General features: G+C 37.5%; 1 protein-coding gene across 2 annotated transcripts in view; it reads left to right on the top strand.

Moving 5' to 3' along the window:
- Window positions 1-18,932, top strand: part of LOC103911911 (uncharacterized) — a 35,602-nt gene extending 16,670 nt beyond the window's left edge. Inside the window, exons 5-8 of one of the 2 annotated variants that reach the window (XM_068224761.2) lie at window positions 85-168; window positions 282-347; window positions 1,934-2,075; window positions 13,414-18,932. In XM_068224761.2, coding sequence (XP_068080862.2) covers window positions 85-168; window positions 282-347; window positions 1,934-2,075; window positions 13,414-13,522 — 401 coding nt within the window. In that variant the 3' untranslated portion in view covers window positions 13,523-18,932. The remainder of the gene's footprint in view (window positions 1-84; window positions 169-281; window positions 348-1,933; window positions 2,076-13,413) is intronic. The other variant, XM_068224762.2, reaches the window with a different exon arrangement.
- The last annotated feature ends 388 nt before the right edge of the window (window positions 18,933-19,320 follow it).

Here is a 19,320-nt window from a genome sequence, read left to right as displayed (position 1 = left end):
TTTATGAAACTTTTTCAGTATCAGTTTTGCAAATGTAACATTATTTATTTTGTGTTAACTTATATAATATACTCTCTGTGACAGATCCAATTCAAGCTCCAATCCAAGGACTTTACGTTCTTCCCATTTCTCCTGCAGAACCTATTAATCCTGCCATCATTCTACCAGGTAATATAATGTACTTATTTTAAATTTGTAAAAGTAAATGTATGATATGTTCTCCATGTCGGATGAAAAAGCTCCAGTCCAAAGACAGTACATTCTCCACATTTCCCCAACAGAACCTATTCTGTTGAAAACTACTACAGAAACTACTCCTATAAATTCTCTGCAAGAGGAAAAAACAGGTAAAATATACATTAAGGTAGGCCAGCTAGTAGGAGCTTTGCAAGTAAATCTCACCTTAGCAACTGCCATCTTTAGCACCCTTGTTTTTGTGCCTGCTTCCTATGCTTTTAGATGAGTGTTACATTGGTGCTATGACCCAGATGGGAGAGAGATTTGGGGGGTGAGTGTAGGTGGTAAGAGCTGTGCTGGTAAACCTCACTCGCCAGGCCTTGAGAGGTACACTAGTAACTGATAATGCTGGCTGCTGTCTTGCAGTGTGTGTCCTTATTAGTGTGCCCCCTACTAATGCCATGAGATAAAGATCCAGCAGACACACAACATCATAAGACATTAATGATAGGTTAGATTTAGGTCGCCAATGTCTAAGGACAATGTTATTTTGATGTCCAATAATGACATAAAATTACGTTGATATTTGGTTGATTTTAGGTTGTGTTGGAAAGTGATCAAAATCCAACGTCAAGCCAACATCTTAAACCACGTTATATTAACATCAAACACTGACATTTATTCGTCAGTTATGGCCACCAAATTCCAATGTCTGATAGACGTCATAGTGGTAAAGTCCACACAATGTCAAGCTCTTACATCATAAGACGTGGATATTTTGTTGTTTTTAGGTTGCGTTAGAAAGTAACCAAATTCCAACGTCTGTCTGACACTGAACATTGTTGCACAAAATCCAATGTCCCACGTTGTTGGGGTACAACATTAATCTGACATCATGTTGATGTCCTGTGCCTGCTGAGGAGTGCTACACTGGTGACATGATCTTGATGAGGTTTTGGTGGGGGATTAATTGAGAACAGTTAGCTAGAGCTGTAAAGCTTAACCTCACTCTTTTGCCCTTATTGGTGCATTAGTGGCTGATGCTAGAAGCTGGGGGGCGACCTTGTTAGTATGTCTTCCTCCCATGCTATCATAGTGCCGTGACTTTAAGATGCCTTAAAAGCTTATTCAAATTCCATAGCAGAAACATTGTTCAAATCCCATGGAGAAGACGTTTGTTTGAATCCCATGGCAGAAATTCTTGTTTAAATCCTATGCCAAGTGTCTCTGTCAGATGCTTCGTTGATTGCCATGCTATTCTCTGTTCCAGATGCTTATTCAGATTCCATGCTAGTATCGCTCCCAGGTGCTTGTTTGAATCTCATTTCCGAGATGCTTGTTCTGATCCCATGCTAGTTAGTTTCAGGTGCTTGTTTAAATCCCATTTCAGAGATGCTTGTTTGGATCCCATGCTAGTATCTCTTCACGGTGCTTGTATGAATCCCATTTCAGAGATGCTTGTTCAGATCCCATGCCTGTATGTTTCAGGTGCTTTTTCGAATCCCATTTCAGAAATGTTTGTTCAGATCCCATGCTAATATGTTTCAGGTGCTTGTTTGAATCCCATGCCAAGGATCCATGTTCAGATTTAATGCCAGATGCTTGTTGAATCCTGGGTGCCCAAAAAGCTTGTTCATATCCTATGTCAGTGATGCTTGTCCGAATACAGTTGTAACTGGAAGGGTTACAGCTGTATTATATGGCACAATATTCGGAACTGACATAAAAATAACTCAAATATTTTTCACCTTTCCAGGTTCTACAGTACCCCTGGATGAAATCACCATGTCCCCTGCCAAAGTAAAATGCCCCTCTTGCCATAAGATTGTCACCACTGAGATTCAGTATAAACTGAGCAGCAATGCCTTCCTCTTTTGCTGTCTCCTGTCTGTGGTGGGGTGAGTAATCTACAAGGAATAATCAATAATCACACAGGCAAGATTGCTGTTGTTATGTACATAGCAAGTACTACTGATTAAAGCTAGAGTTGCTGATTATTCAGACCAACAGCACAGTTGTGAATGTGAAGCTGCTTTTCCAGTGCATGGTACGGTTCGGCTCGCTTCAGTTTTACATTTCCAGTACAGTTTAGTATCGGTTAAAGTGGGTGAGATTGTTGGAATTGTTTAACGTCTATACTGACATGACATCATCATAAACGCAACATAAACATGTGACACAAACCAATCCAAAACACAGAGGCAATAGCCCCTTTCACACATACACACCTTTCCGGAAAATTACCAGCAAGTTTCCGGAAAGATGTGTAAGTGTGAACAAGCTATTTTTGAAAATACCGGTAAATTCATTCTGGCTATTTTCCGGAAAGAGAAGTTGTAACATTACCGGTAATTTGCCGGAATGCTGCGCTGTGTGAACGCAGAAGGAAGATTGCCGGAATAAGTGCGTGCACGTCTAGAACGTGCTGGCGTAGGACATCTGCTTTAGCCAATCAGAACAGTCAGACGCATTCACGTCCGCGCGGTTTATGAGAATAAAAGCCTTTGAATATTTTTCCCAGACACATTTAGCTGCTAGAAATTAGTCAGATAACGTTTATATGTTCATCTTAATGCCAACTGTGTAATTAATTATCGATAAGATGTTTATGATAAGCCATTGTTTGTTTACCTTCAAGCTTTGCCTGTGCCCAAAAACAGTCTATGAGCGTCAGCACACACACATATCATGTACATCTCGACATGCGAAAGTGTTTATATGTTTTCATCGAAGTTGTTCACAATACTGATCCATCCACAGAGTTTGTGATGTAGTCAAATGTTTACAAATACAAGCGCAGCCGTTTAGAGCTCATTTCTGGTTAATGATGTCAGAATTACCGGTATTTTGGAATGGATGTGTGAACGATCTTTTCTGGAAAAATTCCGTAACGTCCTCGCCTGTGTGAACAGCGTTTTTTTTTTTTTTTTTTTTTTTGTCATGGAATTTTTATTCTTGCAAATAGCATTTTACATTTTATAACAATCCACAAAACAAAACAATCCCCAATTAAAACAATCAACATTTACAAATGAATAAATAAATAAAATAAACAAAATAATAATAAATAAAATACAAATACAGAAAAAAAATTATATAAAAAAAATTACAATTACAAACCATATACATACATACACATGTACCTTCACTCAATCCACATCTAAGGTTTTTAAGTGATTAAAGAATGCAATAAATTGTTGCCATTTTTCAAAAAAATGCTCTCCTCTACCTCTGATATTGTATTTAATTTTCTCAAGTTTTAAAAAGAAGACCAAATCTTTGAGCCATAATGAAATAGAGGGGGGTTGTGGGGAGGTCCAAGACAAAAGTATTGTGCGCCTAGCGAGAAGAGAGGCAAAAGCCAGAATGTCAGCATGTCTCCGGTTTAAAAGTTGACACTGAGAGGGAACACCAAAGATCGCGATTAAAGGGCAAACAGCTAACTTGACCCCCAGGATATCTGAAACAATTTTGAAGAAAGTAATCCAGTAATTTTGCAACTTGGGACAAAATACAAACATATGACTAAGGTTACAAGGTGATAGTTTACACTTATCGCACATATCAGAAACATTGGGATACATTTTAGAAAGTTTGGCCTTTGAGAGATGAGCTCTGTGTATCGTTTTAAATTGTATAAAACTAAGTCTAGCGCATGAAGTGGAGGTGCGCACATTGTCCAATACTGCACTCCAGTAGTCAACTTCAAACTCTAAGTCAAGTTCCTCTTCCCAGGCCCTGATAGCTTTAATATTATGAGAATTGTCCTTTGACAAAATAATTGCATATATTTTAGAAATAATCCCACTGGTATGAACATTCAGTTTAAATACCTCTTCCCATGGAGACTTCGTAGGCAGGGAGGGAAACTCAGAGAACAGAGAGGAAGCACAATGTCTAATCTGAAAATAACGAAATAAGTGGGAGGGGAGCAGGTTAAATATTGATGATAATTCCGAAAAATTTACAAACACATTGTTAATATAGAGATCTTCAAAGCATTTCAGACCTTTCTTTTCCCAGAAAGAAAATACAGAATCTAAGAAAGGAGGAAGAAAAAGATGATTATTATGTATAGGGGCCATAGTCGATGCAGAGGTAAATTTAAAGTGACGCCTAAATTGAAAGAATATTTTAAGAGAAGCACACACTATTAGATTATCTGTATAATGCGAAGGGGACACTGGTAGAGAAGAGAATACCATAGCAGGGAGAGATGTTGAAGAACAGGACTTTGCTTCTAAGTAGCACCATGATAAAGAAGAGGCCTGTACCCAAAACACCAGTTTCTGAATATTTGCCGCCCAATAATAATACATAAAGTTAGGCAAGGAGAGCCCTCCACTTATTCGACTTTTTTGTAGAGAACTTTTGGAAACTCTAGGAGATTTACCTGCCCATATAAAAGAAGAAATTAACTGATCTATATTCTTAAAGAAAGATTTTGGGAGAAACAAAGGAATAGCTTGAAAGAGGTAAAGAAACTTTGGAAGAATATTCATTTTTACAGCATTTATCCTGCCTAGTGGTGATAATGGGAGTGATGCCCATCTTGAAAAAGCTGATTTCATGTATGAAATTAAAGGTGTAAAATTTGCTGACTTTAAGGCAGAATAAGAAAGAGTAACATTAACACCAAGATACTTGAATTTAGTTCTCTCCAAATGGAAAGGAATGTCATTCTGTTTTAATTTTTGGCCAGATTGGTTTATAGGTAGACATTCACTCTTCTGTAAGTTCAATTTATACCCAGAAAACTTACCGAAATTATTTAATAAACAAATTATTTGGGGAATAGATGCAATTGGATCAGTGATATAGAGTAATAAGTCATCAGCATATAAGGCTAACTTATGTTCCATTCCTTTACGGATTATACCTTGAAATACAGGAAGTGTTCTAAGCATTATTGAGAGGGGTTCAATAGCTATTGCAAAAAGTAATGGAGATAGAGGGCACCCTTGACGTGTGCCCCGAAATAAGTTGAAATACTCAGAGTTAACATTGTTTGTATAAATTGAAGCTTGCGGGTCAGCATATAGTAAGCGAATCCATGATATCAATCCATTCCCAAAACCAAACTTTTCCAGTACTCTGAAAAGGTAAACCCACTCTATCCTATCAAATGCTTTTTCGGCATCTAATGAAATAATTACCTCTGAGGAGTCGCTGCTTTGTCTTGAGTATATAATATTAAACAGAGTGCGAATATTAGAAAATGAATATCGTCCTTTAATGAATCCAGTTTGTTCCTCTGAGATAATACTAGGAACTATTGGTTCTAATCGAGAGGCCAGAATTTTGGCTAAGATCTTAACATCAACATTGAGTAGGCTAATGGGTCTGTATGAATTACATAATGTTGGATCCTTCCCGTCTTTAGGCAATAGAGTTATAGTTGCTTGTCTCAATGTTGGGGGCAATTTACCTAGATCTAAAGATTCCTTAAAAACAGACAGAAGCAGCGGAGCCAATTTGAAATGAAATTTCTTATAAAATTCTGATGGTAGACCATCAGGGCCGGGGGATTTCTTAGACTGCAATGAGTTAATTGATTTGGTAATCTCCTCTAATGTAATTGGCCCATCAATTTCGGACACTAAAATAGAATCAACCTTAGGAAAGCTAATGCGGCCAAGAAATTGGTTTAATTCTTCTAGATTGTTAGAAGCTTCATTTGTATACAGAGAAGAGTAAAAGTTTTTAAATATGGAATTAATCTTAACTGGATCAGAAGTTAGTGTACCATCAGGTTGTGCAATTTGTGTAATAAATCGTGAAGCGGCTCTCTTACGAAGCTGATGGGCTAAAAGACGACTGGCCTTATCCCCGTATTCGTAATAACTGCCACGTGTCTGTAACAAAAGCCTCTCAGCCTCACCTGTGGATAACAAATTAAATTCTGCCTGCAAATTTAGCCTTTGTTTATTTAGCTCAGGAGTTGGGCTATGAGCATACTGGTCATCTAGTGCTTGAATATCTTCAGATAACTTTTTAATCTTATTCCTACGCTCCTTATTAATATAGGCAGAATAAGAAATTATCTTCCCTCTTAAAAAGGCCTTTAAAGTTTCCCACAGTAAGGAATAGGAGATTGAATCGGTCTGGTTAGTAAAGAGAAAGTCATCTATTGAATTAGAAATATATTCACAAAAAGCTGAATCGGATAGAAGTAAAGAGTTGAACCGCCAGGGTGATCGAGAAGTATGTGGTAAGAATAAATTAATATCGAGACTTAGAGGGGCATGATCTGAAATAACAATTGGTAAATATTCAGAGTCTACCACCTGAGTAATTAGAGAATTATTAATAAAAAAATAATCAATACGAGAGAAAGATTGATGGACATTTGAGAAAAATGAATATTTTCTTGCTGAGGGATTAAAGTGTCTCCATGGGTCAGTATAACCATTTTGAACCATAAACTCAGAAAAAACCTTTGACATACCAGAGGGAACTTTCTTAATAGTACTGGATTTATCCAATTCTGGGTCAATAACGCAGTTTAGGTCTCCCCCGAATATTAAATGATGTGTATTCAGAGCTGGGATCTTTGACAACAAATTTTGAGCAAAAAGAGTATTATCAAAGTTGGGGGCATATACATTTACCAAAACTACTGGTGTTTGTGAAATTTTCCCTTTCACAATTAGGTATCTACCGTTCACATCAGAAATAACATTGTCCATAGAAAAGTGAACAGTCTTATTTATCAATATGGCAACTCCTCTACATCTGGAATCAAAGTTGGAATGAAAAGTGTGTGATGTCCATCGAGTTTGGAGTCTGCCTTGATCCTTAAGTCGCAGATGTGTTTCCTGAAGGAATATAATGTCAGGTTTTTGTAGCTTCAAATGAGTCAAAACTTTGGATCTTTTAATAGGACCATTGAGTCCTTTAACATTCCAACTCAAGAATCTAACTAAATTTCTGGTTTTGTTCATCTAGTTGCTTTAATATACAAGTTGAGAGAAGGCCACAAGCATAGAAGCACAAAAAAAAAAAAAAAAAAAAAAAAAACAAGGAAAGGAAAAAAATAAATAAATAAATTAAAAAATAAAGATAAATAACACCGCCCACCATCCCTCCCCACCCATCTTTACCCGGAACATTACTCAACTTCTTCTCTCCATTCCCAAACAATGGAGGCAGAACTCCAAAACTTGTTAACCTCCGATGCACAAAAACACTATATATCGGCATCAAAATCACGTGAGGTCACTCCCGAACATATAAAGCAAAAGTCATTTCTGGCACCATGAAAAAAAGAAAAACGTTTGTCTGAACCAGCTTGGTTAACAGTCATCAGTTAACGGAGTACTGTACAGCTTTAAATACAATGATGTTTAATACGTATTCATCTCAGTGTGATGTCTAAGAAGTAGAATACCGTTCGTTGAACCACCGCTGGGCTTCTTTAGGGCAGTCGAATTGAAACTTTTCATCGCCAATGCTGATAATTAGGCGAGCCGGGAATCTAAGAGAAAATCTCACGTTCTTCTCACGCAAGCCATTTCTCACAACTGAAAATGCTGCTCTCCTTTTAGCCACACTAGAGTTGTAATCAGGGAAAACGAAGATCTTGTGGCTCTGATAGAAGAGCTGGTTCCAATTCCCTCGCCGGACAACCTTTTCTTTGTCAGTGAAGTAGTGAAACCGCACGATCATCACTCTAGCTCTTTGATTCTCCTTGTCGGCCAAAGATGCGGGGCCAATACGGTGCGCTCTATCCAGCAATGGAGGAGCTGGAAACATCTCCGATCCGAGCACGTCTTGGAAAAAGTGCGACATAAATGTGACTGGATCGCTCCCTTCTACTCCTTCTGGAAGGCCGATAACCCGGAGATTACAACGCCGAGAGCGCGATTCCAAGTCCTCCACTTTCTCGGTGAGTACTTTATTGGCTGAATTCAACTTTAGCACCGTCTGTTCCAGTGCTACAATGCGGTCGCTGTAATCGTTCATATGCTGATCAAGTTCGTCAATGCGTCGACCTTGTGACTCGATGCTTGATTTAAAACTCTCAAAAGATGCAACAACTGGAGCAAGAGCAGTGTCAATTGCTGCTTTCACCTGTTCTGCGATGGTAGAAGTTAGCTCGGTGATCAGCGTGGCGCGGAGATTCTCCAGATCCAGCGGCAGCCTGTCGCCATGACTCTCTGTCGCGGCCGCCGACGTTTTAAGTTTTTTCTGCCTTTCAGATGCCATAAGTCCTTCCAAACTGTAACCGTCTGATGCCCGATGCAAATAGGAAACCACCAAGCGTGTTTGAAGATTTAAGCAGCCAGCTAGATATATTGAAAGATGAAAATGCTCGGGAGCTAACCTCAAGTGCGTCTACCCACTCACATGCTTAACCGGAAGTCCCCCGAACAGCGTTTTTTTTAATTTACCGGTAAAGTCATTCCGGAAATTTTCCAGATATTTACTTGTATCACTGTGTGAAAGGGGCTAATGACTTCTACTGATGGAATGGTGTCCTTGAGCAGTGTCTACTAATGAAAATTTAAATATAGAGAGCTTACTATCTTTTCTCGCAAATCCATTGATGCTGGTAGTTATGATAAGCAGTGTGTATACATCATGTTGGTAATTGTATGGCTCATACCGAATCAAACAATGCCTGACTATGCAGTGTAAAAGCACCTTAATAGTGTTGTAATGCAATTTTAATGAATGTATGTTTTATTTTACAATATAGTCAGTTAATGAATTAATTTTTGTATGGCCACTAAAAACAATTAGACAAAAACCAAAGCAGAATGCATCATAGTGTTTGAACAAAGTAAGCAATTAATTCTACTACTCACTTGCTTTCAGATAGTTTACAAACCAACAAAAACTTACAGGGGTTGGACAATGAAACTGAAAGGCCTGGTTTTAAACCACAAAAATTCATTAGTATAGTGTAGGGCCTCCTTTTATTGTCAATACAGCATCAGTTTGTCTTGGTAATAACAGATACAGGTCCTGTACAGTAAACAGTGGGATTTTGAGCAATTTGTCTTTCAGAATACTGGCCAGGTCACTATGTGATGTTGGTGGAGGAAAATGTTTTCTAACTTCAAAAAATACCCCAAAGTGGCTCAATAATATTTAGATCTAGCATCTGTGCCGGTCATGGGAGATGTTCAACTTCATTTTCATGTTCATTAAACCACTCTGACCAGTCTTGCTATCTGTATTGTGCATTATCATTCTGATACATGTCACCAATTTCAAAATACAATGTTTGAACGATTGAGTGCACATGGTCCTTCAGAATGTTTTGGTACTCCTTGGCAGTGACACACACATCTAGCACAAGTATTGTGCCTACACGCTTATAACACACGGCCGCCATTTTAAAACACGAAAGCGATGTTGCTGTGGGAAGAAACCCGGAAGTATAGGATCAGCACTGTAAACATTGCAAGAACATGCTGTGGACTTCAAAGCTCCAGCTGTTGCCATGATTTAAAAATGTATATATGGTGTAAACGTCACTTTAATATCATTCAGTTAAGTTTAATTTGAACAATTAAAAGCATTAAACAAAACCACAATCTCTTAAAGAGTGTCCTCCTAGGCTTCAGTTCATGACACCAAGTTAACACTGTGGAGGCTTCCCTGCTATATAACCCAGTGAGCGATAAAACAATGCAGTCATCTGTAGCACACCCTCATGTTGTCTGTAAGAGTTGTCCCGGTACTGAAGTTTTAAAAACGTCCATTTCCTGCTAACATTTAAGCGCCGCTGAGCGAGTTCTTAAACATGCGGATTTGCCATAGTATTCACCAGTGTTCAACAGAAATGACTGTGATTGGGCGTGAAGGCCATCAGTTCACCGCTCTTCACCGAGAACAAACACAGATACATGGATAGTGGAGCGTTTAAAGCTGCAAAGATTTGACGATTGCTCGTTTGTGTTTGCACTCAGTAAACAACGGTGAAGTGCGGTGAACTGATGACCTTCACGGCCAATCACAGTCAATTCTGTTGATCAATGGTGAATACTTTGGCAAATTAGCGGTATTGTTTTCAACAGCGCTCAAATGTAAGTGGGGAAATTGCTGTTTTTTTTTATTTCAGTACCGAAATTCAGTATCATGGCAGGTCTAATACAGTGAAAGAAACGGTTCATCAACTTGACTTTGATAAATGCCATCTAAAACGTGTTTATGAAAGATAGTGTTTGCTAACTAGTGCCATTTCCCTTAACTAAGCTGAAAAGGAGGTCTAAAATGCCTATTTATTTTCAATTTTCATTCAGAACAGACCTTTGGTTCACTCAAAAGGCGGTGAAATTTTACATTTGTGTCACTTTCTCTTCAATGATAAGATAAATACCCAGGTATGCAACATTCATGTATGACTCAGGCAATACTTCCATGTTTTTTCCCACCTTAGCCTCAATATTACTTTTTAAATGGCGGCCGCGTGAAATCAGTCTATAGGGAATGCTATGACATTGCAGCCCAAACCATCACAGATCCACCCCCATTCTTCACTTTGGTCATACAATAGTCTGGGTGGGATGCTTCTTTGGCCCTTCTCCACACTGTAACACCATGATGTGGGAAAGACAGTGAAAGTGGACTCAGAGAACAATACATGTTTCACATTGTCCATAACCCAAGCTCCTGGCACCATTGAAATCGATGCTTGGCATTGGCACGAGTGACCAAACGTTTGGCTATAACAGTCCGATCATGTACATAGACCCTGTACAGCTCTCGCTGAACAGTTTTGATGGAAACTGGAGAGTTGAGTTGCACATTTAATTCTGCTGCGGTTTAATTTTTTTTTTGATACAATCCAGGTTAGCTCCTGGACATTCCTTTTGACAGCTTTCTCTTGCGTGCAGTTAGATGTGGTTTTCTTGGTGGTATGCTGATATTACCCTGGATACCGGGCCTCTTGATACATCACAAAGACTTGCTGTCTTGGTCACAATATAATGTTATGTGCCTTGCAATATTTTAAGCAAAACTGTACTATTACTCTGTTAGTTAAACTTTCACATTCTGCCCTTACTGGTGGAATGTGCATTTAATGATTGGCCAACAGGCTGGTCAAATTCAGCCATGAAACCTACAACACTAAAAACTGGCCAGTGTTTCAGTTTCATTAGCCCCTTTCACACATACAGACTAGCTGTGAACAGGCCCTTTTTGAAAATACCGGTAAATTCGTTCCAGCTATTTTCTGTAAAGAGAAGATGTAACATGATCGGTAATTTGTCTGAATGCTGCGCTGTGTGAACACAGAAGGAAAATTGCCAGAAAGAGCGCGTTCACATCTAGAAGACATCTACTTTAGCCAATCAGAACACTTAGATGCATTCGTATCCGCTCGGTTTATGAAAAACAAAGCATTTGAATATTTTTCCAGACACATTGAGCTGCTAGATGTTAGTCAAATAACGTTTCTATGTTCCTTGTTTATGCCAATTGTGTAAATAATTATTGATAAGATGCTTCTGAAAAGCTTTTGTTTGTTTATCTTCAAGCTCTGCATCCTTCAGTTGCTTGACCCATTGCGTGTGCCCTTGAAACACCCAGTGAGCGTCAGCACACACACATATTATGTACATCTCGACATTCAAAAGTGTTTCTTTATGTTTTCATCAAAGTTGTTCACAATACTGATGTATCCTCAGAGTTTGTAATGTAGTCAAATGTTTACAAATACAAGCGCAGCCATTTAGTGGTCATTTTTGGTTAATGATGTCAAAATTTACCGGTATGTTGGAATAGATGTGCGATTGGACTTTTCTGGAAAAGTTCCATAACGTCTTTGCCTGTGTGAACAGGGTTTTTTTTTTAAATTACCAGTGAAGTCTTTCTGGAAATTTTCCGAATATTTACCGGTATCACTGTGTGAAAGGGGCTACTGTCCAACCTCTGTAGTCTTCCAGGTAACTAAATCATTTTTGTGAGTATTGACTTTCATTATATTGGAAAAGAAATCAAATGATTCAATACAATATTCACTCAAATGGTGCACTTGTCGCCATCTACAGGTGTTTTAATTTAAAAGACAGTTTCAGAAAAATGACAATTCACTCACCATTCATTTGTTCAAAAACTATTTGAGTTTCCTCTGTTGAAAATAAAAAATATATTAAGAAACAGGCTGGTAGCTGGCACCCATTGACTGTCATATAATTTTTCACTTATGGAAGTCGATGGGTCCCAGCTGCTAGCATTCTTCAACATATCTTGTGTTCAACAGAGGGAAGAAAGAAAGAAACCCATAAAGGTGTAAAACCAGATGAGGGAGAGTAAATGAAGTAATTTTCATTATTTTTGTGTGTGAATCATCCCTTTAACCTGCAAAAGAGTCATGGAAAATCTCTACTATCACTTTGAAACACTAATCTGATTCAAAAAATTAGCAAAGGTGTTCAAACTTCATAAATGTTGATACATTTAGCTAATACAAGTTTTGTATTTTTAATTTTTATCCTTTGTGTATATGGAATCCAGTTTCTACCACATGGTAAAAAAAAAGTTTAATTATTTTGATTTCACACAAAATTATACATATTTTTTTTATCTGGAAAGTGTAAATATTAAAGCGATTGGTGACCCACATGCTATCATTTACCCACTCTTCAGTTCTAAACAGGATTGAGTTTCTTCTGTTGAACACAAAGGAAGAGGCAGTACATTGAATGCTGAAAACTGTGACCATTGACTTTCATCATGCTTGTTTTTCTTTGCAAGTGAATAGTTACAGGTTTTCAGCTTTCTTCAGAATATCTTCTGTTGTGTTGAACAGAATAAAGAATCTCCAAAATGTAGATGAGTGCGTTTTGATTTTTATTTAATTATTCTTCTGTTTCAATTACACAGAATAAATGTTTGCAAAACTGTTGCAAACATTTTATGTGGGCTGAATTTAAACAAATTAAGTGTAGACATGCTCAACTTAATTTGTTTGTTTAAATACAGCACATCTAAATTGTTTGCAACTTCTTACTTTAATAAATTAAGTAAATTGAGGAAATTAAGGATTTTTTTTCATCCTGTGGTGGAAATGGTTTTGCTTATATTTTCTTAAAAAGTGTATGTAAAAATTGTGATTGTATTTCTGCAACGTTGCAACCTAAATTACTTTCATTCAAAAACATTGATTTTTATTGAATCTGCCAAGCAGGCAATAAAACTACTTAACACTGATGTTTATTTTTATGGTTAATAGATGTATTAAAGAACATGTGCCATGTCATTCTCTTGTTTCTGGGACAGGTGTGTGGCCGGATGTTGCCTTGTCCCCTTCTGTTTGAATCGCTTCAAAGATGTCGCCCACAGTTGTCCGTCCTGCAACAAAGAAATCTGTGCAGTAAACAGGATTTAAAACAGAGTAAAATCTTGACCTGTGAAGTGACTTAAGACAAAATATCCCTGAAGATGTGTCTGGACTGTTGGGGATTTCTCTCTCTCTCTCTCTCTCGTTGTTCTCTTGACAGAATTTTGTAGTTAATACATAGACAGCCAAAAATACATGTACAAACAAATGCAACTATAATCAAGTTAAACAAATAATAACTGATTATTCACATTGCGAAAATTTGATGTGATTTTGTACCACTGGTTACCTGTCATTTGTATTAGCCACTTCTAATGGAATTGCTTTTAGGGTCATATAATCATAGACATCACAAATGGTGGAAGAAAGGTAACACTTTATTTTGATGGTCCATTTGAGTATTAGTAGACTGTCTGCTTAATATCTTTTATTACTGTTGCTAAACAGACATTTAACTGAGTGTGAGAAATTTGTTAGTACGTCAACTTACACTAAAGCCGAGTTCAGACTGCATGACTTTTAAAGTAATCGTGTCACAGATGTTTTCACACTGCATGACTATCTGGGCTAGCGTTTTGTCGCTGCTTTGGTAACACAGCAAGACGGATCAGCGACAGGGGCTTTCACATTGCATGACTTGACAATAGGAAGAGTCGCCGACAACTTCGTCCAAACTACGTCTCACAGCCAAAAACACATAGTATATCTTATGTTATTAAATACATAATGAGAGAGAAAGAAGCCTTTAATGGGGTAGAAAATGTACATATTTGCTCACCTGATTTTAAAGGGAATTAGCCATTTCTCCTCAACTTTCTTTTTTAACTTTCTGTATGAAACAGACACGTGTGCTCATATCAAACCTCCACTAGTTTTTCCTCCATTTCATGGGTTCAAACTGAAAATGAGCGCTTTTAACTTCTCCCTCAACCTTCCGCTGGCCTGCAGGTTCACACACCCACACACAAGTGAATGCTGCTCTCTTAGTGAAGTTTATTCATTAACTAATTTGGAGAGGATCACGTGCTTATGATTTATCACGGCCAGTCTCGCGTTTGCTAATCACTATCTTCCAATCATATGAGCCCTAAGCTACTATAAATAGCCACAGTTTTCAGTTCACTTTATGTTCGTTTGGAAGAAACCCCCCTCTTCCCCTATTCTCCTCCTTTACCTGTGATTGGGCGGCATGGCGGCCTCGTGGTTAGCACTGTGAGCCACACAGCAAGAACACTGCCGGCCCTGGTTCCACAGGACCGGTGGGTGTTTCTGTGAGGAGTTTGTATGTCCTCCCTGTGTCCGCGTGGGTTTTCCCCGGGTTCTCCGGTTTCCTCCCACCATCCAAAGACATTCAACATACATAACAATCAAGCTTGTCTAATCCCTTGCGTTCCCTTAGCTACAGCGGCAGGGGAGTTCTGAGATCCACCGAGCTCATGCTCCCCTCTTGCTCTGCCAACGGGAGGAAGCCCCGGGCTCGAGGAGCCCTTGAGCTCGGGGCTCTCTCCCGGGACAGCATGCCAAACAAGCTTTTGTAAATCATCAGCTAAGTGTGAACTCTTGAATTGGCTGTTGGCGATCGCCGATGTTATTTTCAGTCAGAACTCATTTTATACTGCATGATTTGAATCGCAGACAGCTCCAGATATTTAGCATGCCAAATATCTCACAGGCATCGGCGACTCATCTGTGATTCTCTCAGATTGCGTCTTTGATAGTTCATACTGTGTGATTGTCACTCACATGCATGAGCCCTTAGATTTGACTGTGATTTCAGGCATTTGTCGGCGATTCCTTAAAACCTGTCATTGAGTCAGAGTCAGGGATAAAATCATACAGTCTGAACTCGACATAACCCTAACCCCAATTTTAACTCCAATTTAACAGTCTACTTATAATCTAATGAGAATTAGTTGGCATTTAGATGGAATGTAACTTAAACTCAACAAATGGATCATCAAAATAAAATGTGACCGGAAGAAATTCACAAATCATTCACTTGATCAACTTGGGGGTTTAATAAGCCCCAAAGACTGAATTAACTGATTTCAATAAAACAATGCTTTTGCTATATAGTTACACTACATAGTCGCATACTTCAAGTACTGCTTTGCATATATTCTGAATATGCTGCAGTCATAACTATTGTAGACTGAGAGAGGAATTTGGATAACAATACAAGCCATCTAGACAAAAGATGTTTTGCATTGTGTTTTGTAACAATATTAACTGATATTCAAATGAACATGGTCATGTTTGAGTTGCATTGAGGATTCCTGGAGTTTAATGCTAGTTTGCATTCATGTAATAGTCAGGTAAATGAGCTTGAAGAACAGTTAGTTGAACAACACTATTGAATGTCTCTGAAAACAATGTTTCTTTCTTGTACATATTTCTTTTACATAATGGAAGAGGCTGAAGGGCTTTTCACAACTGAAATGATTAATCCTGGGTTGTTATAAACCTTGGGTAAACAGAATCCTGACTAGGGTTAACAATTAATCCAACGTTTCACACTGTAACCATAAATCATTGGCTTATGATCATTATACGCAGTGTCATTGTGCTCTGTGACCTGTTTACATAAAGGCTTTAAGTTCTGAAGTACATATTGTTGACTTGTACTGCGTCACTGCTGCAGATTAATTAACGCAACTGAAGTATGTTCATGCCTTGTCATAATTACCAATATCATAACATGTAAAAAGGATGTTTTTGTAGAACAAGTTACCATGAAAATCTGGAAACTTTGACCAGCTATATATTCATTAAGGAGCTATAAATGTACTCTTGTCATGTCATAATCATAAGATTTAGGGATGCTCAAAATATCGCCATTGGCAGAAAAACGTTTATTAGAGATTCAAGAATAGCGCCGAAACCCTTTTGTAATTGTTAGAAGAGAACCAAACGTTGCGCAGTCAAGACACTCTGTTGTCTGAATAGTAAAAGTTATCAAAAAAAAGTAGAAATTCCCATTTTGGTTCGACACAGGATGACCAAACGTTCAAAGTGTGCGGGGCCTCTTTTACAAAAACCTCCATAACTGTGGAAAAGAGTGAACTATCATACCCAAACTCATATGAATGAGCTTGATTTGAGGCCACTGTAAAAAAAGATGTAGCAAGGTCTTATCAAATAGTGGCGCTACAATGCAAAAATTAACATCAAAGCAGTTTTAACTGAGGGACCGCTAGTCTGACTGACTCACAATATTTGACCAAGGTGGCATTGGGTCCCCATGGGGTGATATTTTGCTACCTAATTGTATAAACGACTGTAGATAGCACAATGAGTACGTTTACATGGACACCAATAATCTGATTTTAATGTGATTAAGACAATACTCAGATTAAGAGTCTACCATGTAAACAGCGATTCGTTTAATCCGATTAAGTTCATAATAGAACTTAACAGAAATCGGATTAAGGTTTGTGGAGTATGTAGATTTTAGTCGCATTATTGAAGTAGAGACATGTAAACACCGCAATCAAGCTATTACCATCGTGTAGGATTTTGTGTCAGGATAGTCTATATACACACAGCTGTTTAAAACTATTCTCTGCACCTACCGAGTTAGTAAAGAATCATAAACACCTGCATCCTGTACACTTTACCAGCAGTTCATACTTGCATTTAATATCTTGTTTGTAACAGGTGGCATGCATGAAATGTTCCTGCATGAAAATGCCAAACTGCAGTTAAAGTCGACAAATTTAAAAATGAAACACCTGAAATTACATGAAACTCCAGAGGAAATGTAGATAGCAGTGATTCAATGATGTACGCCGTACTGATGTACGCCGATGTACGTCGTACTGATGTTCTTGTAAACGTAATCTAGAGAAATTCTAAACTTTGGTAATCTAAGAAGCACATAACACCGTTCTAAAGAAGCATGACAATGCTTCAACAAATTGGTTGTGCTACAACTGTTAAAAATCATTTCTTTAAATTATTAATTTTAATTATTTTTGTCGCACTTCGAATTAGAAAGCAATTTATTAAATTATAATTTATTACATTTTTACAAAAACACATCAGTTTTTCTTAATCACTTGAACCCCAAATACTGCTGCTTGCAGATAAATATTTTAATGTTATCGTTCTCGGAAAATTACCAGCCTGATAAACTAAAACCGATACAATTTCTTCTGAAAAATTAATTGGGGAAAAAATTGACTTGACACATCGTATATTTTACATGTTTTTGCTAGAGGGAAAACATGTTGCAGTTCACCTTAAAAAACAGTGTACTTCAGAATCGCAATTTATAAATGACATCTGGATGAGATCTAATAACTTTTATTTGCTATTTACATCCAAGCTTATAAATATTAATATCAAGATTTAAATTAATTGTCCTTAAATATAGGATATTGGGTCCAAATATAACGTTTTATCGTTATAAGTTAAAATTGTTTGCATGCTGGATAAAATTACTACATGTAAAAAGCATTCAAGGTGTTGTAATACTAGTAATTACATATTGTAAATGGAGACAATACTGAGAGTTATGATCAAGAGTCATCTACCATCTGACCATTGTACCACATGACTTCCACAGATTCATTTACGCCGTTTGTTTACCCACTAATAATGCATAATTCCAAACAGGAGGATGTAAACAACTCAAATTAGTACTTTTAAATATGTCAAAATTGCGATAATTATGACATGGCATTACCATGGCTATCCAGATATAGTATTGCCACAATATGCATCATTCGGAGAGTGCGACCAGGGGTGCGACGTAACTCCTGGCTTCATATTGATGTATCGTTTTGGGAGTGTTTCCCAAAAGCTGTTCTTTCTCTGTTGCAGACCCGTCATTTAAACAATGTTAGTTAACGTAAAACGCCCATAATTGTGCTCTAAACGGGGTAGTAACAACTTTTTTAGAGAAGAAACCCTTAATTTCTTTGGGCAAATTCTATTGTTTTACACGCACACACACATAAAAAAACAATATTAGTCTTGGTCAAAACATGTACTCCTTTTCCAAATAATTGAAATATATGTAAATGGCACATATTCAAACGTTAGAATGTTTTAAATGAATAGGACACAGGGGATAACTGGGAATAGAACACAGCCAGGAATTATGTTTCTAACTACAGCTCTAGTGATGTAGTAAAAAGTGCACAAGTTTACAACGCAGTTTGCGAATTTTTATTGGAACAACAGATTTGGGAAACGTCAAATCAATGAACTATGTTTGTAATGATGGAACTTGCGACCTTAGTTGGCTAACGATGGTTTTCGGAAACACACCCCTGGCCAGATGTGCGAAACATTCCTTTACTCCGGGTTAAATGTGGCATTTAGAGTTGAGAGCACTGTAAAATGCCCTTAATTGCTATTTGATTGCATTGCTTGCATTTGATGTACAATATCAAACATCTGTATATACTGTTTAAGCATTTCCATTGACACAAATAAACACCAATAGACAGTTTGTTTGCTCATGTCATTCCTCTGGTATATTTAAGAGACTCTAAAACATCCTCTACAACAGTATTTTTCACAATACATCAATTTTCATTGACACGTGTTGGCGTATATATACTCGTATCTTTAAAACTATTCACAAAATAGAGCTCATGGATGCGCCAAACATGTATAAAAATATGTATTACATCCATTAAAATATATACACAATGTGCAAAACATATGGCATACAAATGATGTTTGACTGATTGATTGATCTCCCGCTTTGGAGCATGTTCAAATATCACCCAGTGTCATCACCACTGACACCTAATATACATCAATATTTTTGATAAAGAATATGATATCTAGATGAGTCCAGCAGATGATGTTGAAAATGTGGAGCTAGGAATGCT

The sequence above is a fragment of the Danio rerio genome, chromosome 12, assembly GCF_049306965.1.
Source record: "Danio rerio strain Tuebingen ecotype United States chromosome 12, GRCz12tu, whole genome shotgun sequence".
In the NCBI taxonomy this organism is placed as follows: domain Eukaryota; kingdom Metazoa; phylum Chordata; class Actinopteri; order Cypriniformes; family Danionidae; genus Danio; species Danio rerio.
Note: the sequence above shows the minus strand (reverse complement) of the source record. Positions and strands in the feature narration are given on the sequence as shown.